At 35.4% G+C, this 20025-nt stretch overlaps 1 protein-coding gene across 1 annotated transcript in view; it reads left to right on the forward strand.

The window, feature by feature from the left end:
* Positions 1–17756, forward strand: part of BPNT2 (3'(2'), 5'-bisphosphate nucleotidase 2) — a 31941-nt gene extending 14185 nt beyond the window's left edge. Inside the window, exons 2-5 of the mRNA XM_019717578.3 lie at positions 794–956; positions 2481–2576; positions 10012–10173; positions 11655–17756. Coding sequence (XP_019573137.1) covers positions 794–956; positions 2481–2576; positions 10012–10173; positions 11655–11926 — 693 coding nt within the window. The 3' untranslated portion in view covers positions 11927–17756. The remainder of the gene's footprint in view (positions 1–793; positions 957–2480; positions 2577–10011; positions 10174–11654) is intronic.
* Positions 17757–20025: the final 2269 nt, after the last annotated feature.

Raw genomic sequence — 20025 nt, forward strand, 5'->3', positions numbered from 1 at the left:
CTTGCCACTCTCCAACATACCACAGGGTTTAGTTATCTTGTTGGTTGCTTATCTCCTTCACTAGAATCTAAGCTCCACAAGGGCAGAGATCTTTGTCGCACATTGATCACCATTTTACATTATGACGTGGCACTGTGTCAAGCATATTGTAAACAATCAGTAAACATTTGCTAAATCAATAAAGGAAAAAGTGAATGGATGAATTGGATGTTTACTATACTCTGTACTAAAATGTTTTGTTACTTAAGTGGCTTGGTGTTTCAGAAATATTACTATTTTTAACCTCTTCTATAACAATTTGGGATATTTTGGGGTACTTTGCAGAGATTGTTGACAGTTGTAGGGTTTTCACCCTGAATGACTTTGCTTATGTTCTGTCAGTGTTATAATTATTCTGACACTGTAGTATGGGGTCTGGGCATGGTATCACATTCAGTATAAATATTAATACACTGATCTACTCTGGAAAGGGAGCTTGTCAGAAAGCACAGTAGCCTGCTTGTTTCTTTGATGCTTACTTTCTCTGTATTTCTCTATTTCTCTATATTTGGATTCTTTGTCTTGCTTAGACTATAAGCTAAGCTTGAACATTAGATTGGAAAGTACTTGAAGACAAGATGTTGCTGGAATTTCTTTTACATGTAGTTTTATTTTGCAATGAAATGCCTTGAAATAAAAAAAAAATCTACTTTGAATTTATGTGATTTTTGTGTGAAGTGTTTCTTTTCTGCTTTCTCAGCTAGTGATTTTGTTTTACTTCAAATTTTTTAACTATCAGCTATTTTTAATGCAGATAAATACGGAGGAACATGTGGATGCAACCGATCAGGAGGTTATCTTATGGGATCGTAAAATTCCAGAGGACATCCTGAAGGAAATAGCCACCCCGAAAGAGGTACCAGCGGAAAGTGTTACTGTCTGGATCGACCCACTTGATGCTACACAGGAATATACGGGTAATTTTAAAATTAAAATTGATCTCAATCTTTAGATTGCCGTTATATATCAGAGAATCAGAATTAAGGCAGGCAGTGTGTATGTGGTGATAGGTATTTTACCAAGCTAAAACATCTTTTCCAATTAGATTCTTTTAAGACAGAGAGCTGGATTAATGCAGAGTCATATGAACCATTTGCACAGGATAGGTTATTATCAATGTTCCCCCCCCCAAAAAAAAAAAAAAAAAAACACTGTATTTATGCCATACTCTTAGTGATAGTGGCTTGCTATGTTATGTCATTGATTCTTGTGTGAAGGGAAGTTTTTAGCAGTCATAACAAAATAGTTCCTATTTGACACCTGTTTATTCAGGTGTTTATTTATACAGAGGGTGCCAAAAAAATGTATACACATTTTAAGAAAGGAAAAAACTGTATTAAAATTGTAATACTCAATATATATAATACCAATATCCGAAGATGAATACAAGTCACGTTTGACTTCTGCAGTTACAAGAGGTGTTCAAAGTGGTTACCATCAGCATAATTTTAGTACAGTTTTTTCTTTCTTATAATGTGTATACATTTTTGGGCACTCTCTGTATATTGAGGTGTTTGTTTATGTAGTCAGAATACAATACCTGTGATAGTGGGAATTTCAATTTTATTACATATGAATCTATCATGGAAATTCAAAATAGTAAACTAAACCCTAGACACCAAGACAGCAAGTAAGTAGCAAAACAGAATTACCACCCCATCCCCTTTTTCCATTCTTTTTTACCTAGTCCTAGCTCAGATTTAATTTCTGTGGACCCTCTCCCATGCCTTGTTTCTTACCTAAAGATAGCTAATACCTGCCTTTTCTCTGTTCTCTTGGTGTATATGTTAAACTTGCTTGCTTCTAGATGGTAAGTTCTGAATGTATGGGGTTTCTACTTTTTCACCTTTTGTGTTCTAATGCTTAAGCACTGAACTTGTCCCTTAACAGACAATAGGTAATAACTATTTGGAGAACAGGACGAAGACACTAGGTGTGTTATTCTAGCTGTTATAGTAGCAACTGAAATTATAAAACTATTTTTTTCTATTAAGATAATAGGAATACAGAATATCAAGGAGTTTGTTTATAAAAAGTTTTCCCTAAACAGAGATTGGCCTGATTATATGATAGTGATAATACTTAGTAAGCACATCCCTTGTGCAGGAACTATTCTAAGTATTTAACTTAATTTTTAAATTTAATGTTAAAATTAAACATTATTTAAATTTATACCTAAAGATGGGTACTTAATTAGTGTCCATATTTTACAGATGAGGAAACTGAATTTAAATAATTTTCCCAAAGACATGCAGCTAATAAAGCAGTAGGCTAGAAAAATAACCCAGCTAATCCATTTATAAAACCAAAACTCAACTATTTCCTTAAACTGGCTCTCATTGCCAGACTCTGTTGCTTGAGGGGGGGTTGCATTGTATCCTGAATTTGTATGTTACTTTGACAGGCGTGTGTTTTGTTTATTGGTTGGTTTTTTTCCACAGAGGATCTTCGAAAGTATGTCACTACTATGGTTTGTGTGGCTGTAAACGGTAAACCTGTGCTAGGAGTAATACATAAGCCATTTTCTGAATATACAGGTAAGAAATATGTTAGAGTAAGAATTAATGTTATTAAATCATTTGTCTGTACCGTGTTTCCCCAAAAATAAGACCTAACCGGAAAATAAGCCCTAGCATAATTTTTCAGGATGACATCCCCTGAACATAAGCCCTAATGTGTCTTTTGGAGCAAAAAGTAATATAAGATCCGGTCTTATTTTCGGGGAAGCATGGTAGTACTTACCATCCTGTCAGAGTCTCAACTGTAGCTCAGTAATTATTAGAGTCAATCCCCTACCCTACCTTACCCCTTCACTGGATACAGTGAGGAATTTATTGTTGGTACTCATAATACATGACAAAGCAGGGCTTTCTAAACTTTGTTTAGAGGATAGAGACTGTTTAATGAAGATGAAAGATTCCTAGTGTATAGGAATACATCTGGTTACGGACTCCCCAGCAGCTGAGGTCCTCCCTGTTTCTCTCAAGATTTCTACCCCCACCGCCCCAAGGGTTTGACCTGTAAGTTGCATAAGTCACTTCGGCTCACATTCCATTGATCAAAACAGCTAGAACCCATCTACAAGGGAGGCTAAGAAATGTAGTCTTTATTTTCAGTGGCCATCCAACCTAAAATTCAGGGATTCTGTCACTTGGGAAATAAGGAAAGTTGATATTGGAGTATAGTTTAGCAATACTGCTATACTTAGCATAGCTCAGGAGGGAGAGACACAATTACTATCAGTATTCCCACTTACAAGTGAAAAAAATGAGACTCACAAATTTAGTACATTCCTTATGCTCATCCAACTAAATTAGTGGAGAAGTCAACCCGGGAATTCTATGCTAATCAGTAAATTGCACTACTTTTATAATTCCATGGTTCCTAATATTTGTATGGTATTTAATAATTTGCAATATGTTTAACATTATCACATTTGAACCTTTCAGTAAACTGTGTGACAAGGAAAATGTTTTTGTCTTTTTTTGCTGATCATAAAAAGGGCTTAGCAGTTTTTACCATGAAAACGATACATTTCAAAATGTTGCTGTAAGAGCTAACGACGCCTTTTTCATATCTCACATTTGTTCAGTCTTTTCAGTTTATGAAGTATACTTACATAAATTCATTTCAGCCTCAGAACAACTCTAGAAAGAACATAAAACAGGAATTATAGTCATTTTTTAAATAAAAAAGAACATGGACGCATAAAAGTAGAGTAAGCTTGGGGCTTTAGTCTTTGATGCCCTCTCATTCTTTTGACAATGTCTCTTATTGCCTCTTCTATACCAGTTAGGATTGCATTTAGCTGCATATAAAGTAAATCTGATTACAGTGGTTAAACAAGTAAGGGCTTTATTTTTCTCACTTAATAAGACAGTCAAAGAATAGTATTTGCTCAGTGGCTTTGGTACCGTTTAGCACCTGACTCCTCATTTTGTTTCTGTTCTTAGATGACTTTTTGTTTACATGCTCACAAAGATGGGTGCTTCCAGTTACCACGGGTCTGTTCTAGACAGGAAGAAAGAAAAATGAAAAGAGACAAAAGATCATTTCCAGCTATTTTTTATATTAACTTGAAGCCCTCTGCTTCATTTCCTTGGCCAGATATCACATGGCACCCTTAGCTACAAACAGAGCCTACTACTCCAAAGAGAGTTAGAAGCATAATAAAGAAAATGTGGAGGAAAATGATATCGGATAGGCAAGTAGATTCACATTCTCTGGGCCCTAGTTTCCATATCTGTTCATTTCAGCCAGGGAATTTGGGGTAATAAAATGCTCATTTTCAAAAATCTTTATTCCATAAAAATATGTATGATAAGGCTTATCTCCCTTAGAATAAAAAAGCTGAAAGTCTCTAACTTAGGGACAAGTTACATTCTTCTCTGATGTAGCTGACTTGCCCAGCATGCTGGAACATAAGGTGTTTGCTTGCTGGTCAGCAAACATTCCACAAGAATCAATAAGTCCTTAATTAGGTGTGGGTTGACCTTCTATTCCTGGATCAAAGGTTTGTTTGGCTTGTGCCCTCTTTTTGGACTGTTATTTTCAGATCCAGACTGTATATTGATGTTGACAGAGCACCACCTGTCAAATATTGTATGTTTACCAGAATTTAACTGCAACTGACTATAATGAATGGGAACTAGGTACTATTGTTGTTGGCAGCAGTTAGAGCAAAGCTGATCAGAATTCTCGTCAGATTTAACTAGAATTCACTGAGTGTAAAATTCTTAGAAGCAAGAGATGCTTCACTATTTTAGTGAAGTAATGTATAAGTGTAGTATATCCACTCAGTGAAAATTTGTAGCTGTTAAAAATAAGTTATAACATTTGAAGTCTGTAGCAAAATACCAACCCCTTTTTATGTCCTACTGGACTTTTTTTTAGCATATAGAGAGAATAAACATTTGTTAGCTATTATGTTACCTGATAACTATTACCTCATCATCAGTCATTAATATTTACGTAAGCACCTACTATATTTTTTAAGGTGATTGAAATCATTTTGTCCATGTAAGTGTTGGGACTGAATGTATTGAGTTTATGGAACATGAAATATATTTTTAAAAGTATTAAATTAGTAATTCTTTTACTAATTAGTAATTAGTACCTAAAATTATCCTGGTACTATCTACTGAGATATGCTGTCTTTATTTTCTTACACAATACTGACCTCTAGAGATAAAGCACTGTAAATTCACTTCTTAGTAATACTATATTTTTTAGATCATTTCTAAAAAGAATTGAGAGGATTTTAATTTTTCCCTTCTATTTCTTTTTCTCAAACTTTTATTATGAATAATTTCAAACAAACATAAAATTGTAATAAATTACCATATACAGTAGTACCCCCCCCATTGCAGTTTCGTGTTCTGTGGTTTGTTTACCGAGATCAACCACAGTCCAAAAATATTAAATGGAAAATTTCAGAAATAAACAATTCATAAGTTTTGAATTGCTCTCCCTTTTGAAGTAGTATGACGACATGTCGTGTCGTCCTGCTCCATCCCACCCAGGATGTGAGTCATCCTTTTGTCCATCCTTTTATCCGTGCTGTCAACCCATTGGCCACTGAGTAACTTCCTTGGTTACCAGAGAGAGAGAGACTACTTTCACATAACTTTTATTACACTCTATTGTTATAATTGTTCTATTTTATTATTAGTTGTTAGTCTCTTGCTGTGCCTAATTTCTAAATTAAACTTGATTATAGATATGTGTGTACACATATAAAAACAGTATAAAAAAGTGTTCCGTACTATCTGTGGTTTCAGGCATCGAATGGGGGTCTTGGAATGTGTTCCCCTCAGATATGGGGGAACTACTGTTTCTACACAAAAACAGTACTATAAAGATAAAATTAAAAATTATTCCCTAATTGATTGAATATTCATATTTCTCCCAATTATTTCTAAAATGGATTTTTACAACTGGTTACTTCAAGCCAAGATGCAGACAGACAAGCATTTCTTTTGGTTGTTATGTTACATTCTTTTAGTCTAGAACAACCACCTTCAGTCCCCTTTTCCCCATGACGTTGACTCCTTGAGGATACCAGGTCAGTTTTCATAGAATGTCCTGCCTTTTGAAGTTTTGTGTTTCCTCAGGGTGTCATTTAACTTATTTTTATGTCTTTTTCTTATAAAGTGCAAATTAGCTCTGGAGCCTTGATTGGATTAAGGTTAAGCATTTTTGTCAAGACTACATTGTAAATATTCTTCATGTACTTCCCTCTACATCATATTACGTGACATATAATATCTCACTATTGATGGTGGTCATGCCCAGATATCTCAGTTATAAAATTATTTTGATTCTCTTGCTGCCAGCATATAATCTGGAGAGATTTTGACACTATTAGAAATTGAGATTCTTTCATATAATAATTTTAAGATCTATTAAAGATGTAAAATGGGATATTCTGGGGTTTTTTCCTACATGTACTAGCTAGAATTCTTCTATAAAGGAAATTTCTCCATCAACCGAAGTTACTTGTTTATCTTGAAATGTCGTTCTTATAAGATAAATGTTTAACTCATTCCTTTACCAGTTTTCAATTAAGGAGTTGGGGTGAAAACTATCTCCAGTGAAAATAAATGTTATTTGGTGGGGGAGAGCAGGCTTTCTTGGTTTTTTGTTTTGTTTTTTTGGTATAACTTTATGATTGCATAGATTTTTATGTATTCGATGTGATTCAAATTACAGTTATTTTTTAAGTTAAATTGGTTTTTTTGTTGTTGTTCACTTTTCCTAACACCTTAATATATACCACTTCATGGTCCTTTTCTTTAGCTATTATCTGTTGTTTCTCTCATATGATGAGCAACAATTAAGTCAACTTATTTTAGCCTCCTTGACCACCATCCCATTTTAGTCAATCATATCTTTTTTTATGTGTGTATTTCTTTACTATTTAGCTCTTCAGATTTAAATGGTGTCCTTTGACTCTGATCAATCAACTATGAGATAACATTTACACACCTTTATTCTCCCACCTTTGTTCATATCTTTTGTTTCCTCTTAAATACAGTTAAATTCAGTGCTAACAAGCAATGCTTTTGCTGAGAGTTCCTCAGTCATCTCTTGGTTGGATAAAGCTTGTTCTCAAATAGATTTCTTCTGGAGAACTAGCTCATGGATATGGTATTAACCTGAGTTCTTACATGGTAAAATCTTTCCCATTCTGTGATACTTGAAAGACCTCTTGGATAGTTATAAAATCTTTGGTTTCATCCTGTATTTATTTCCTAGGGCTGCCATAACAAAAGACCACAGCTTAAAAACTACAGAAACTTACTCTCAAAATTCTGGAGGCCAGAAGTCTGACTGATAGCAAGTTGTCAGTAGTGTCCTGCTCCCACTGAAAGCTCAAGGAAAGAATCCTTCCTTCCCTCTTCCAGCTTCTGGTGGCGCCAGGGAATCCTTGGAGTTCCTTGGTTTGTAGACACATCATTCCAGTCCCTGCCTCTGTCTTCACATTTCTTTGTATTTCTGTGTCACCGCTTGTAAGAACACCAGTCAGTGAATTTAGGGCCCACCCTAATCCAGTGTGACCTCATCTTTAGTTACATCTGCAAAGACTCTATTTCAAAATGAGGTCACATTCTAAAGATTTTGGGTAGATATGAATTTTGCGGTAGGACACTATTCAAGCCTCCATACTCCCTTTTTTCCTGGTTAACTGGTAGAAACTGTTGAACTGGTGTCATGGCTGTCTGAGCGCATGTTCATTCTTGGTGGCAAAAGGATGACAACCTGATTTTCTTTCCTTTTAAGTGGCTTGGTCTCTTAGCCTGGAGAGCCAAATAGTTTATCGTTAAAGTTTAATAATAGAATGATGATAAATCTCAGATTCGGGGTTGGCATTCTGGGCAGATAACCTACATAGTATCTCGCTCAGTGTCGACATTTAGGTCATCTTTTATTTCAGGGACATTTTCTTGAATTATCATTTTAAAGATTAGTTCTGTTTCATTATTTGTTTTTCTTTTACAGGGACTCCTAACATATGTTTGCTGACTCTTCTTTCACTGGCTTCTATATCTGTCACTTTCTCTCTGGTCTCTTTTATCTGTTTACTTTTTCATTTTTTGCTTTTCTCATTGCTTGCTGTGCTTTTGGACAAGTTCTTTGTGTATTCTGTGATTTATTGCAAAGTCTTCAGTGGTTTTTGTGTCTTTTTTTCAGTTTCTTTCCTGTGTTATAGAAGTTCCTATTTCATATCTTCCTATTATTAGCTCATTTTTTCTTGAGTTGTTTTTTTGTTTGTGTCATAGCATTTTTTATTTTTTTGTTGCTTTTTATTCATGCTGTAATGTTGTGTTATAGTTTTCCCCCCTGCTTTGTAGAAATTTTCAATTAGTCTGAAATGTTTTCATCTTCATTCTCTGTGTTTTCTTCTGTGATTTTTCAATTGACATGCAGTTTTACATTTCTTAATCATATTTGGGCCAGCTACTATGGAATCCATTGGAGGGTGATGATTCTCAATTTAGGAGCCTCCTTTTCTGTTAGCCAGAAAAAGGCATTTATTTCAAGCACCTTTTTTTGTTTTCACATTTCTTCTTTCTCGTTTGATCCTGTGTTGGTCCAATAGGGTCCTTATCTTCAACCCATTGCTTCTCTTTAGTTCTATTTGCTGTCTTCCAAGTTGTGTCTCTTTTGGGGAGACATCCGAAAGATGTCAGACATCCTCCAGTATGTTATTAAGACTTCACTTTTGGTTCCATGTCTTCTCCAAGACTCTTCTCATTGCTCTATTGTCAAGTTCCTGGCCTGCTTTTAGTAGTTCTCATTTTACATGGGACCTTTTCCTTCTGGGGAGAAATCCTGGCTGATGTTATCTGAGTTCTACCACCACTGATAGTCTTCTGACCTCTTGGCACTTCTGTGAAGCTCCCGCCATATTCCCCACACCGAAGTCAGTGGCAGCACTTATTCTGCCGATCTTGAGTATTTACTCCCCTTCTTTCTCATAAATTAGGGTTTAAGTTATCCTCTGTCTTCTACTTACAGGTATTAAGGGTGTTTGTGTTTATTCTCTTTTTTGCAATGTGGGGTTTTAGAAGGAAATGTGAGAAAAGTCTGAGAGACTGCCATCATCCTTGGGAAACTCAGAAACCCAGACTCGGTTAATTGTTTTTATTTTTTTCTTCAGCCAGGAATAAGTAGTAATGCAGCTCCTTCCTTGCTAGCCATGGTGGGTTATAGTTACCCATTGTGAGTGAATGCTAGAACAACACTCTAATTGGGAGAATTCTGAGTAAGTTGGTTTTGTTGTGTAGTTTGGTAGACAGTAAAGAAAACTTATAAACCAAGGAAAACATTTCAAGCCATCTCTAGAGTCTCCTCACCTTCTTAAAAACTTCTACTCTATTTTAAAATCTAGAGCTTTTTTCTTTTTATGCTGTCTGATAAAGCAGATATGTTAACTTACCCCTTTAACAATTTTAAAATTTGAGTTATCCAGGGTATCTAGTTGTGCTTATGTCCCAGGTTGGGTTCCCCAGGAATCAGATTTTGGTATGGAGATTAGCATGCGGAATATTTACCAGGGGCTATTTACTAGGGGCGCTCTTGAGATTACTTTTGTGGAAGGGGGGGAAGGAAGCTGGATTAGGTACCGGAAGAAGTTGAGTTGCAGTGGGATTCCAGTGAAGATTCAGCCACCACCCCACCAGGGGCTCTGGAGCCTAGGAGCTGTTAAGCCAAGTATTTAATAGCTATTATCTCTGGCTGGGCAAGATGATATGGTCTTTTTTAGATTTGTCTTAATACATGCCTATTTTAATGTTAAAAAAAACCATGTTACTCTGTATTCAGAAAAAAAAAGTAAAGCTTTCTGTTTTGGAAAAAATGTACAAGTAATTCTGTGGAAAAGGATTTTTTTTCAGTCTTTGTACTTTGAGTTGTAGTTTTAAAAACTTCAATGCTCTAAATGGATATTATTGTATATTTGCTTTTCAGCTTGGGCAATGGTAGATGGTGGGTCAAATGTGAAAGCCCGCACTTCCTACGATGAGAAGACCCCAAGGATTGTTGTATCTCGCTCCCATTCAGGAATGGTCAAACAGGTTGCTCTTCAGACTTTTGGAAACCAGACTACAATTATCTCGGCTGGTGGCGCTGGTATGTTCCTTCTCCCCTGCAATGCCTGTAAAGTGTTCCCAGCATGGTCAAGGCTTCTTCTGTTAGGAGGAAGAAGTAGTTGTGCCATACTTGGGAAGAAAATGAGAATGGACAGTGGACTTTCGAGACAGGCGTGGTCTCATCTTGGTTATTTCTAGGGTGGGATTTCAGTCACACATGCCTTCTTGTTAGAAACAATATCCCAGTAGAAACGAACAACCTCACAATAGTGATTTCTATTCCTCGAATACTACAAAAGCATCTTCCTGCCAGTGATGTACCATCAGTGGTTGTTTTATATATGATCTGATTTCAAAATTATTGTCCTATTAGTTTAACTCTAGGAATATCAGGGAGAGAAGAAAAGTTCCAAATATATTCGATGCTTCATATGGCAGAAGGATGCCAAGAGTCATCGTGTTATTACAATGGCTAATCCCTGGGTCACTTTGAACACCCCTGAACTCCTCAGCTTGCGTGTCTAGGATGAGCCAGAGAGTCTAGTGCCCACCCAGCTAGCTTAATGTATATTCTGTATTATTATAGCCTATGTTATCTAGATCAAGGATCAGCTGACTTTTTCTGGAAGGCCAGAAAGTATATATTTTAGGCCTTGTGAGCCACATATGGTCTTTCTTGCATATTATTCTTTGTTTAGTTCTGTTTTTTTAAAACCATCCTTTAAAAATATAAAAAGTATCCATACCTCGAGGGCTATGTAAAAATAGGCTATGGCCTGGATTTGACACATGGGTCATTTGCCCACCCTAGTTTTGAATGTTGTTTAATGTCCTAGAAGTGTTTTATTTCAAATAAATAGCAAATAATGGTCAGAAATGTGTGTTTAAAACCTTTTCAGCACAATAATAAAGGGAAAAGTAATGCTTATTAATTTTTAAGCCTAATAGTTTTAGTTTACTGATTGCACATATATGCCTTCCTTAATATAACTTTGTTATTTTCTTACAGACTCTCTGTTAGGTCGATTATGAAAAGTAATGGCCAGAATACTCAGTAGGAATGGGATAAACCAGATTCTAGACCCAGTTTCTTCTGTGGTTGTTTTGTTATTTTATTTTTAAACTTTGCCTCCTTATAAAGAGGAAGTAAGATAGTGTTATTTTGTATTCTCTTCTTTCAAATCTCGCCTTCCTAGATATTCAAGTGAAGCCTGTGGGTGTTAGTTGCAGCATAATATCCATAGGAAATCATACATCCTAGATGTTTCATTTCACGAAAAAAACCACAAAGATGTAAATTTTAAAAATTACAGACATGTATTTGGTTATATTTGAGAATACCTTAATAAGTTCCTTTGCAGTGTATTTTTTGCTCATTTGGTTTTAATGTTTGTGCTGTAACTTTTTTAAAAACTATTTTAAAATGTTAGACTTAGCAGTTGCAAAGATAGTACAGAGAGCTCCTGAACAGCTCTCTAAATCTTTCCAACAGTAACCTAAATTCTGTGTTTTATCTTTTAGGTTATAAAGTTTTGGCACTCTTGGATGTGCCTGATAAGAGTCAAGAAAAAGCTGATCTATATATTCATGTGACATACATCAAAAAATGGGATATATGTGCTGGCAATGCCATCTTAAAAGCCCTTGGGGGACATATGACCACCCTGAGTGGTGAAGAAATCAGTTACACCGGTGCCGACGGCATTGAAGGTGGGCTCCTGGCCAGCATCAGAATGAACCACCAAGCTCTGGTCCGAAAACTCCCAGATCTGGAGAAGACAGGACATAAATGAGCAAAGCTGATTACAGATCACAGCTCTTCCAGAGCTGAATGGTCAGCCTGAAACGCTGGAGACTTCAAAGGATCAGTGGAGACTCTGCATGGTTAAGGCCATCCTGAACTTTTTAAAGTATTTATGAAGCATCAGAGACTTATTTTCCCTGTAATAGGATGCAAGATCAGGGAAGATGGGTTGCTTCGTGTCTCAAGTATTGTCTTTATTTTTGAGACTATTTTCGTACAGTTGTCATACACAAGGCATATATATATATATATATATATATACACACACACATATATATATATGTACATATATATGTACATATATATATATTTGTGAATTACAATCTATAGCTGAGTCTACATTGTTGTGAGTCACCATTTCCACACATCATGAATCTTCACTGTTAGTACTTTCATATAGAATTGGGCTGAAGAAAGGATAGATTTCGTGTAGGTGTTTAATGTTACTTTATGCTTAATATCTCATTTAAAATAAAGGGATTGGGGGTTTTTACCCCTAATTCAGATGGAAAGCACAAGAAGACACATGTTCATTAATATGCAACAAATGCTCTATTTATCTGTTAATGAAGATTTCTTATGGATTAAAATAGAAAGAGTTTAAATTGTTTTTATTTCTTTGAAATTTTAATAACAGGTTCACCAACTAATAGAGAATATAGATATATGATGGTTGTGTTGTAATTTCTGCGTGTGTGTGTGTGTGTGTGAGTGTGTGTTTTGTTTCTACAAGAAAAGTGTGTTTGTATTCATGGGTTCATCTTTTCTGCCATCGTTCTGTTGATTTTCATTTGCCCTTTGGACAGTGCATGATTCCATCCTTTTCCTCTTGGCCAGCATTAGTCTTCAACATGTAAGGTTTGCATTACGGTTTCAGGGTTAGCACTAGAATTATGGTACATTTTCTCATTAGGGACAAAATATGCTGTAAGGCACTACAGAAATATAAACAGTTATATTATTAATTGAAAGTTATTTGAGACTGTGTGAATTGCGCTAGCTTTCATTATTTTCAAAAGATGTGTTTAAGTACTTTTTAAAAATTTTGCCAGGTTTGTGTATAGGGATTCTCTCATTATCAAGAATGAGTTATGGTTGCTTTTGCCATGGTTGTTTTTGCCATGGTTGCTTTTACCATTAATAAATGGATCTAACCTAACCAAACTCTCATAGTAGTAACTTTTGAGATAATTTATAGTTTCCCTTTAGAGTAAAATAATGAGGGTTAAAGTTACTTTTTGATGCATTTAAAAATTTTTTTCTCTTCAGTATGCAGAATCTGGTTGGAAGAAAAGTTGTGGCATACTTGTTGTGTCACTGTAATTAGAACCTTGCTTTGTGAACTACCACTGGGATGTCTGATTTCTCTCATGTGGTATCTGAAAGCTTCATGTATACAAACAAACCCTTATTTCATGGGACTTTGATGCCCGTGTAGTCCATAATACACTGGTAAGGAGAGGGATTTCTCATGGTTTCTTTCTTTCCTTCCTTTTTCTTTCTTTTCTTTTTTTTTTTTTTTTTTTTTATAATTTTTTAGCAGTAAAGCAACTTTCCATTTGTTTTCTTATCTTGGAGGTATAATTGACCAAAGAGTGGACATCCTCAGCTGGTAGAATGTGCATCCAGCTTTAGGTTTGCACATTACACTGTCCAAAGCCCTTTAACTCTTCATTAGGGAATTAAGCCTAGTATGATGCACATGTTTCCATCCAATCTCTAGCAACTGGTCACAAATCTTACAGAGTAGTGGGTCTCAGTGGGTAAGCTTTTGTTCAAAGTTTTGTTAGTAGGAACACTTGACATTTAAACAGGACTTAGGAATTCTAAGTCCTGAACAATATTGAAGACCTCATCTTTTTACTTTGCAATGACATAAAGGATTCCTGTTGTCTCAGGAGAGATGGCAAAAGGCATATGCTGTTTCCTGAGTCCTATAGTAGAAAAGCATTTGTGTCGTTGTAAACATATCAAAGTTAGGGAAATCTGACTGGCATAGTGGGAAATGGGATTTAAATGGAATTTTTCCCCCCAATATTACATTGGAAACTTTATGATTTAATGGAAATGAAGCTAGTTCATCTTAGCAAGCATGATTGCTTTTGGTTTTATTTTTAATTTCGTTGATCTGCATATAGATAATGACTGTGAAGGACTTATGTGCAAACATTGGCTGTCAGTTAAATGCATTATTTTTATAATTTGTTGGGTATAGTCTAGTTACTAATGATTTTTAAGTGTTTTTATAGAAATTTCCATTAAAAACATTTATTTTGTTTCTAAAAGTCAATATACATTACAGAACTAATATAACTACAAAGAACAGTATTTATATTTATTTATGTGAGACATTATTATTCCAGAACATAGCAGTAAAACACCTTCATAAATGAGGCATATAACATCTCCCAGAATTACATAAATAAAATTTCTAAAATGTAGCAAAATCACTAGAGTTTACTTTTAGTGACCCTTACCTCTCCAACTCCTGATTTTCCATTTCCCTCATCTTTGCCCTTATTTAGAGGATAATTTTCCCTTAAAATTGAGTTTTACACAATTAGTAAAAGCAGAGACATCAGTAATCACAGTAGCTGTCCCCTCCGTCTCTCTTCATTTCTACCTTTTATTTCTGCTCCTCTTTCTTAACCTGTATACTCTTTCCCAGCGCTTGTCCAGGAATTCTTTCGTAGACCTATTTCTCTCAAGATTGGCTGCTGATATCTTACAGTAGAACTGAGACTCAAGTAAAATTCCAAGTGAGGGAGATCAGTCCTGGAGGAATCCTACTTGACCATTACTTTCCAAAAACTGCAAAAAGGAAAGGAAAGTCACTTGCAAAACCGCAAAGCTCTAAGCTGTCAGGTCTAATTCAGTGCTTCTGTCTTTGTAAAGCATTTTTTCCAAACCATCCTTCAAAGAATGAAAATGCAGAAAATACAAGAGAGTTGGATATATAAGCCTGTTTGAGACAATTCGCTTTTCCTATTAGTTTTCATATGTGTATGCCTATTGCAGTTGAGATTACAAGGGCTTACAAGATGGGTCATATTTGTCTTTGGTATTCAATTATCCCCTTTCCCCCAATTTCAGTGGGATTTTTTCTTGATTTTAAATCAATATTCAAGCGAATTGTTTATAGCTGTATAATGAAGTAACAAATGTTTCAGTTTATGTGTTTTACGTAATAGTGCAAACTCTTCCTGTTGCTGGGTGCTCCTTTTGAATATTGTGGGAACTGTGTCAGAGGAAGTGAGGGAGGGGCGGTGGCTAAGAAAAGGTTGGGAAAGGAAAACTCAGTGGAAGAGGAGCAGAGGGAGGATGCAAAGCAAACACCTGCCCGGACCCCTGTGATCAGGAACTTTGCCCTTCTCTCAGATATTTAATTTCAAAAACTGGATTTCACTCAGGCTTTGACGGTGACAACTATCCCTGATAGCTCAAGCTTAAAAGAAAGCCAGAATGCCACCCTCTACTCAAAAAAGAAAATACCCAGCTTGCCTCTCCTTGATAACACTTTGAAAATGGCCTTATGGAGATAATCTTTGGCAAGTTGTAAACAAACTATCTGGATTTTATTGTGACTGCAACTACTTATCTTGGTTATGTGTTGATTGCTGCTGGATAGAAACAGTGATTTTTCATTTTAGATCTTGGTTAAATTTCAGATGTATTTAATTATTTTCACTATATGCCTACAAAGTCTGTCTTGTAACTGTTGTGTAAAATAAACCTAATATGTGGTTTCATTTCTATCCTAAAATAGTTGTGCCTTAACAATAGGGCATTGTACGTTAAGGGAAACCAAAATGTGTCTGTCTTTTTTTTTTTAACAGATGGGGAAAATAGGAAATTTTTGCCATTAAAATTTTAAGTTCTTTTAATGTGTTTAGTATTAGAGTTGGGGAAATTCATTAAAGTTAAATAAAATTGATATAAAATTATTTTTTCATAATCTAGCATTTACAGCTAAAATACATTTTTATAACTGGCATCTTGATGTATATAGGTCTGAAATGATACCATTTGGTTTTTAATTTAAATTAATATAGGCCAGTATAGATTACATGTTTTTTTTTTGTTTGTTTTTTTTTACTTTTGAATGATTTCACTGTGCTCTTATATCTGTTCTAGCCCTCTGAGTCACTTTGGTTTTAAAAACAATAGCTATTCATGGTGCCATATCACTACGTTATTAAATGTTTCAAAAATCATGTATGTTGTACTACGTGACAAACCTGAACAGTTCCTACACTACATGGGGTTCTGATTACCAGTTACTAAGAGGGCAGGAAGAATTGAATTTTGTACTTCAAAGGGAGGTTTTGGTTTTGAGGTGCTGATTATGTATATTGTTGATTTTTATGTCATCAAAACCTGGCAGGTGTTTGCATTGACATTTTCCATTGGTAAAGGCTTGCAGGAAAGCTTTTCCTTTGCTTATTTTTAAAATTTGGTGGTGAGTTAATTCTGTGAGATTTATAAGTAGTTTTCCTTTGAGATAATACAAGCCAAACTCAGAAGTTAAAGATGATGAATAATATTTAAAAAGTTGTTATATATTGTGTTTGTAAGGTTCCCTAAAGTGTTATAATTAAGGTAATTTGTGTAAATTGCAAAAGAAGAAACTGATGTTTGATTAGGTGTATGTTCCATTAAAATTCTTTTTGAAGTGTATGATATCCACATAGTAAATTATTCAGGAAAGATCCTGTATTTTTTTAAATAGGAAATATAGCATACCAACTCATCATTAGATCAATTAGCTTACAAAGAGTTCATCTCTCTCCCCAGGTTATCTCTTCTTCATTTATGTTAAAGGGGGAATGTTTATGGACTTTAATTTCTGTGTAAAACATGGACTTCAATTTCCATCTACCCTCACATCCACCATTGGCAGTGGCCGAAGCTACTTTATAGTCCAACAGGAGAGATGTTCCGCCATGATGAACTGTGGCGCTGCCGGTGGGTTTTTTCCCCATTTGATGGTATTACTTAAGCTACTAGATGTATATACACAGAGGGTTGAGTTTACACTGAAACTGTGAAATGGTGTTTCCAGTCTATGCCCCTCTTCAAACTTTGTTTTTTATCATCCTCACTTAAGTCCATCTCTTCTGTATAATAGACTATTGCTGAAAGGGTTAAAATAAAAACACCTTTGAATACCCCTCCCCCTCATACATTTAAAGTGGTGGAGGAACTAGACCATTTCCTGTTGCTAAGACATGCTGAGATGCCAGAGTTTCATTTACTTGGCCTGCTAAGCCCTGCCTCACCCACATCACCAAATTTAAGGGGGTCCCAACTTCAGACTTCTACTGAGAAGTAAACTCTCCTTCCTGTTTTTAGAGCAGTTTTTTGTTTGTGTGTCTGTGTGTGTTTTGTTCTTCACCTATAACATTTATTTTTATATGTGCTGTTGTAAACTCCTGAAGGATAGGGATTATGTTTTGGTGATTTTTGTTTCCACCTCAACACCGGCAGCTAGCCCAGTGTCTTGAACAAATTAGGTGCTTAATGTTATGTTGAACTAAATCGAATAAAGGGTTACTATTAGCATTAGCATTTCTCATGCCTCAAGTTATGTGAGCTGGTAGCTCGTTCTGTTTCCTCTGTAAATATTTATGATTATCACCCCACCACACACACACTAAATTATTTTTATAAGTTTTGCTTTCTTCCGATACTAGTCCACGGCCCATCAGCTCTAGAAATTGTGATTGCCTCCAATGAAATGGTTATCCCAAACTCTGCCCCTGGATATACTTTGCCAAACTGAAATTTGAATTTTCTGAATAAATTGGTCATGTCTGAAATGGTGTGTCGCATGTGCTTTTTTTCCCACCGTTTTTTTTTTTTTAAAACTATGGTAAAATATCTATAGCAAATTTGCCTTTTTAATCATTTTAAAATACGCAATTCAGGGGGTATTAAATACATTTACAATGTGCGTCTGAAGAACCTGTTCATTATCCCAAACTCTGTACCGGTTAAACAGTCACTCCCCATTCCCTCCTCTCCAGCCCCTGGTCACTGTTTTGCTTTCTGTCTTATGAATGCATCGGCTTTTGAATGCTTGTGTTTTATAGAATTTTCTGTCTTTCATGTTTGCAAGTTATCTGCTTGACAATGGGTGTATATGACAAACAGTTACAACAAAAGTATAACTTGAATCCTTTTTAGATTTTTTTAAAGTAACTAAGATGGAGGATAGAGCAAAGGAAGACAACAAAATTGTAGAAAGGTGGTCATAGAAAAAGTAAGATGAGAAATATCCAAGGCTTTTGTTTTCCTCAAGTCTTGTAGATGATAAAAAGAGGTCATCCATCTCCTTTAAGATGTTTTAGTTCTTAATTTGGTTTCTTCTGAGGATAAATAAAGCAACTTTAGAAGAATAAGGCCTTTCATTCTATCACTGCTATTGATAACTTTTTGTTACATTGTTTTAAGTTTTTTAACTACACTTTTATAATATAAATAGACATCTTTTCAAATGCTACATGATTTTTCTGAAATTTTACTTGAGTTTCCTGAGTATTTCTTGAAAAATTATTTGTCAGCTTTGTAGATTAGCATTTCTAACTTTCATTAGACAAAGTTGAGTATAAAAATGGCAGTGACATGCAATATTATATTAGCTTCAAGTGTATAATGATTTGCTATTTATATACCTTACAAAGTGATCACCATAAGTCTAGTAACCATCTGTCACCATACAAAGTTACTACAATATTGACTATATTCCTTACATGTCAACTATGATTTTTAAAACATGGCAAGGTAGGAGAGTTAGATGGGCTTGCTCTTGAAGCTGGTGAGCCCTGTCCTGGCTGTGAATTTCAAAGTGGTTGATACTCTGGAATTTCCTACTACCCCTTCCAGCCTCGGCGGGTCTCTCTAGGCCACAGTTACATGTAGGAGGCAGAAAATACCTGTTTTGACAACTGGAAGAAGCAAATGTCGTCTTGATGCTTTTTAGAAATCTGGCATGCCTGGTTTTACATTGAGTCATTTGCACTATTGGGTTTGTATTAGATACTCCATAAATATACCTTAATCATTGCTTTTATTATTATAAGTGTTCAGCTCAGGAAAGGGCAGTGTGAGTGTTCTATTTTATCTAGCTATCCTCCCCCTCTTTTTATTTAACCACTGGTGAGATGGAGGAAATATAAACCCCTGGCATCCACTTCACATTCATGCCATCTAACCAAAAAATATCAAGAATTTCCATGATTTATTTCTTCATAGTACATTTTAATTTCCTGCAATGTTGGATCACCTCCATGGCCCTCTTTTGATATTTCTGTTTCTACGTTCTTTGAAAGACAGCATATGTTAGCGGCATCATTTCCCATAGCCCTCTTCTCCAAAGAAGGAGACTCCTTAGAGTTAAGCGTCTTGCATTGAAACAGATTTTGTGAAAAATCCCTAGAAAAGTCAAAATCAAGGAAGGTAAGGTGATAAAAAAAAAAAAAAGAAAAAGAAAACAGCACAGTGGATAGTCACCAATTAGGGTGGGGAATCAGGTTATGTGCATCTGATGGTTAAATAGTTTGTGTGGTATTTTTACATTTTTAAAATTTCAATCTCACTAAAAGCCCCTGGGGAAAGCATATATTCCCATTTTAGAGATGGTCTTCCACGTTGCAAATTGCCAAGTGACATTTTGAATTTTGGCACTTGAATTTTGCTGTGGTTTATTAGAACTTCCTGGAAACTCTCGTTCCCCCCTTTGATGTCAGTGACCTTATTTCCTTCTTGTTTTCCTTCTGCCTCTTTAAGTACTTCTTTTCAGTTTGTTTCCTGGATCTTTTGTACTGTTCATCCCTTCGGTGTTTGTGTTCCAGAGGGTCAGTTTTTGGGCTTCTGTTCATTATATTCAACATATTCTCCTAGGGCAATTTTAAACTATCACGTATGTCCTATCGCCAATGACCCCAGATCTATATCACCCATTTAAAATTTCTCCTACGCTCTAGATTCGTATTCCAAAATGCCTATCCTTAGTTGAATAACCTGTATGCGCCTCAATTTAAGCATATTAAAATCTAAATTTGTATTCTTAGGAGTTCAGACAATTAA

The sequence above is a fragment of the Rhinolophus sinicus genome, chromosome 7, assembly GCF_057876585.1.
Source record: "Rhinolophus sinicus isolate RSI-liver-muscle chromosome 7, RSI-T2T, whole genome shotgun sequence".
Lineage (NCBI taxonomy): Eukaryota > Metazoa > Chordata > Mammalia > Chiroptera > Rhinolophidae > Rhinolophus > Rhinolophus sinicus.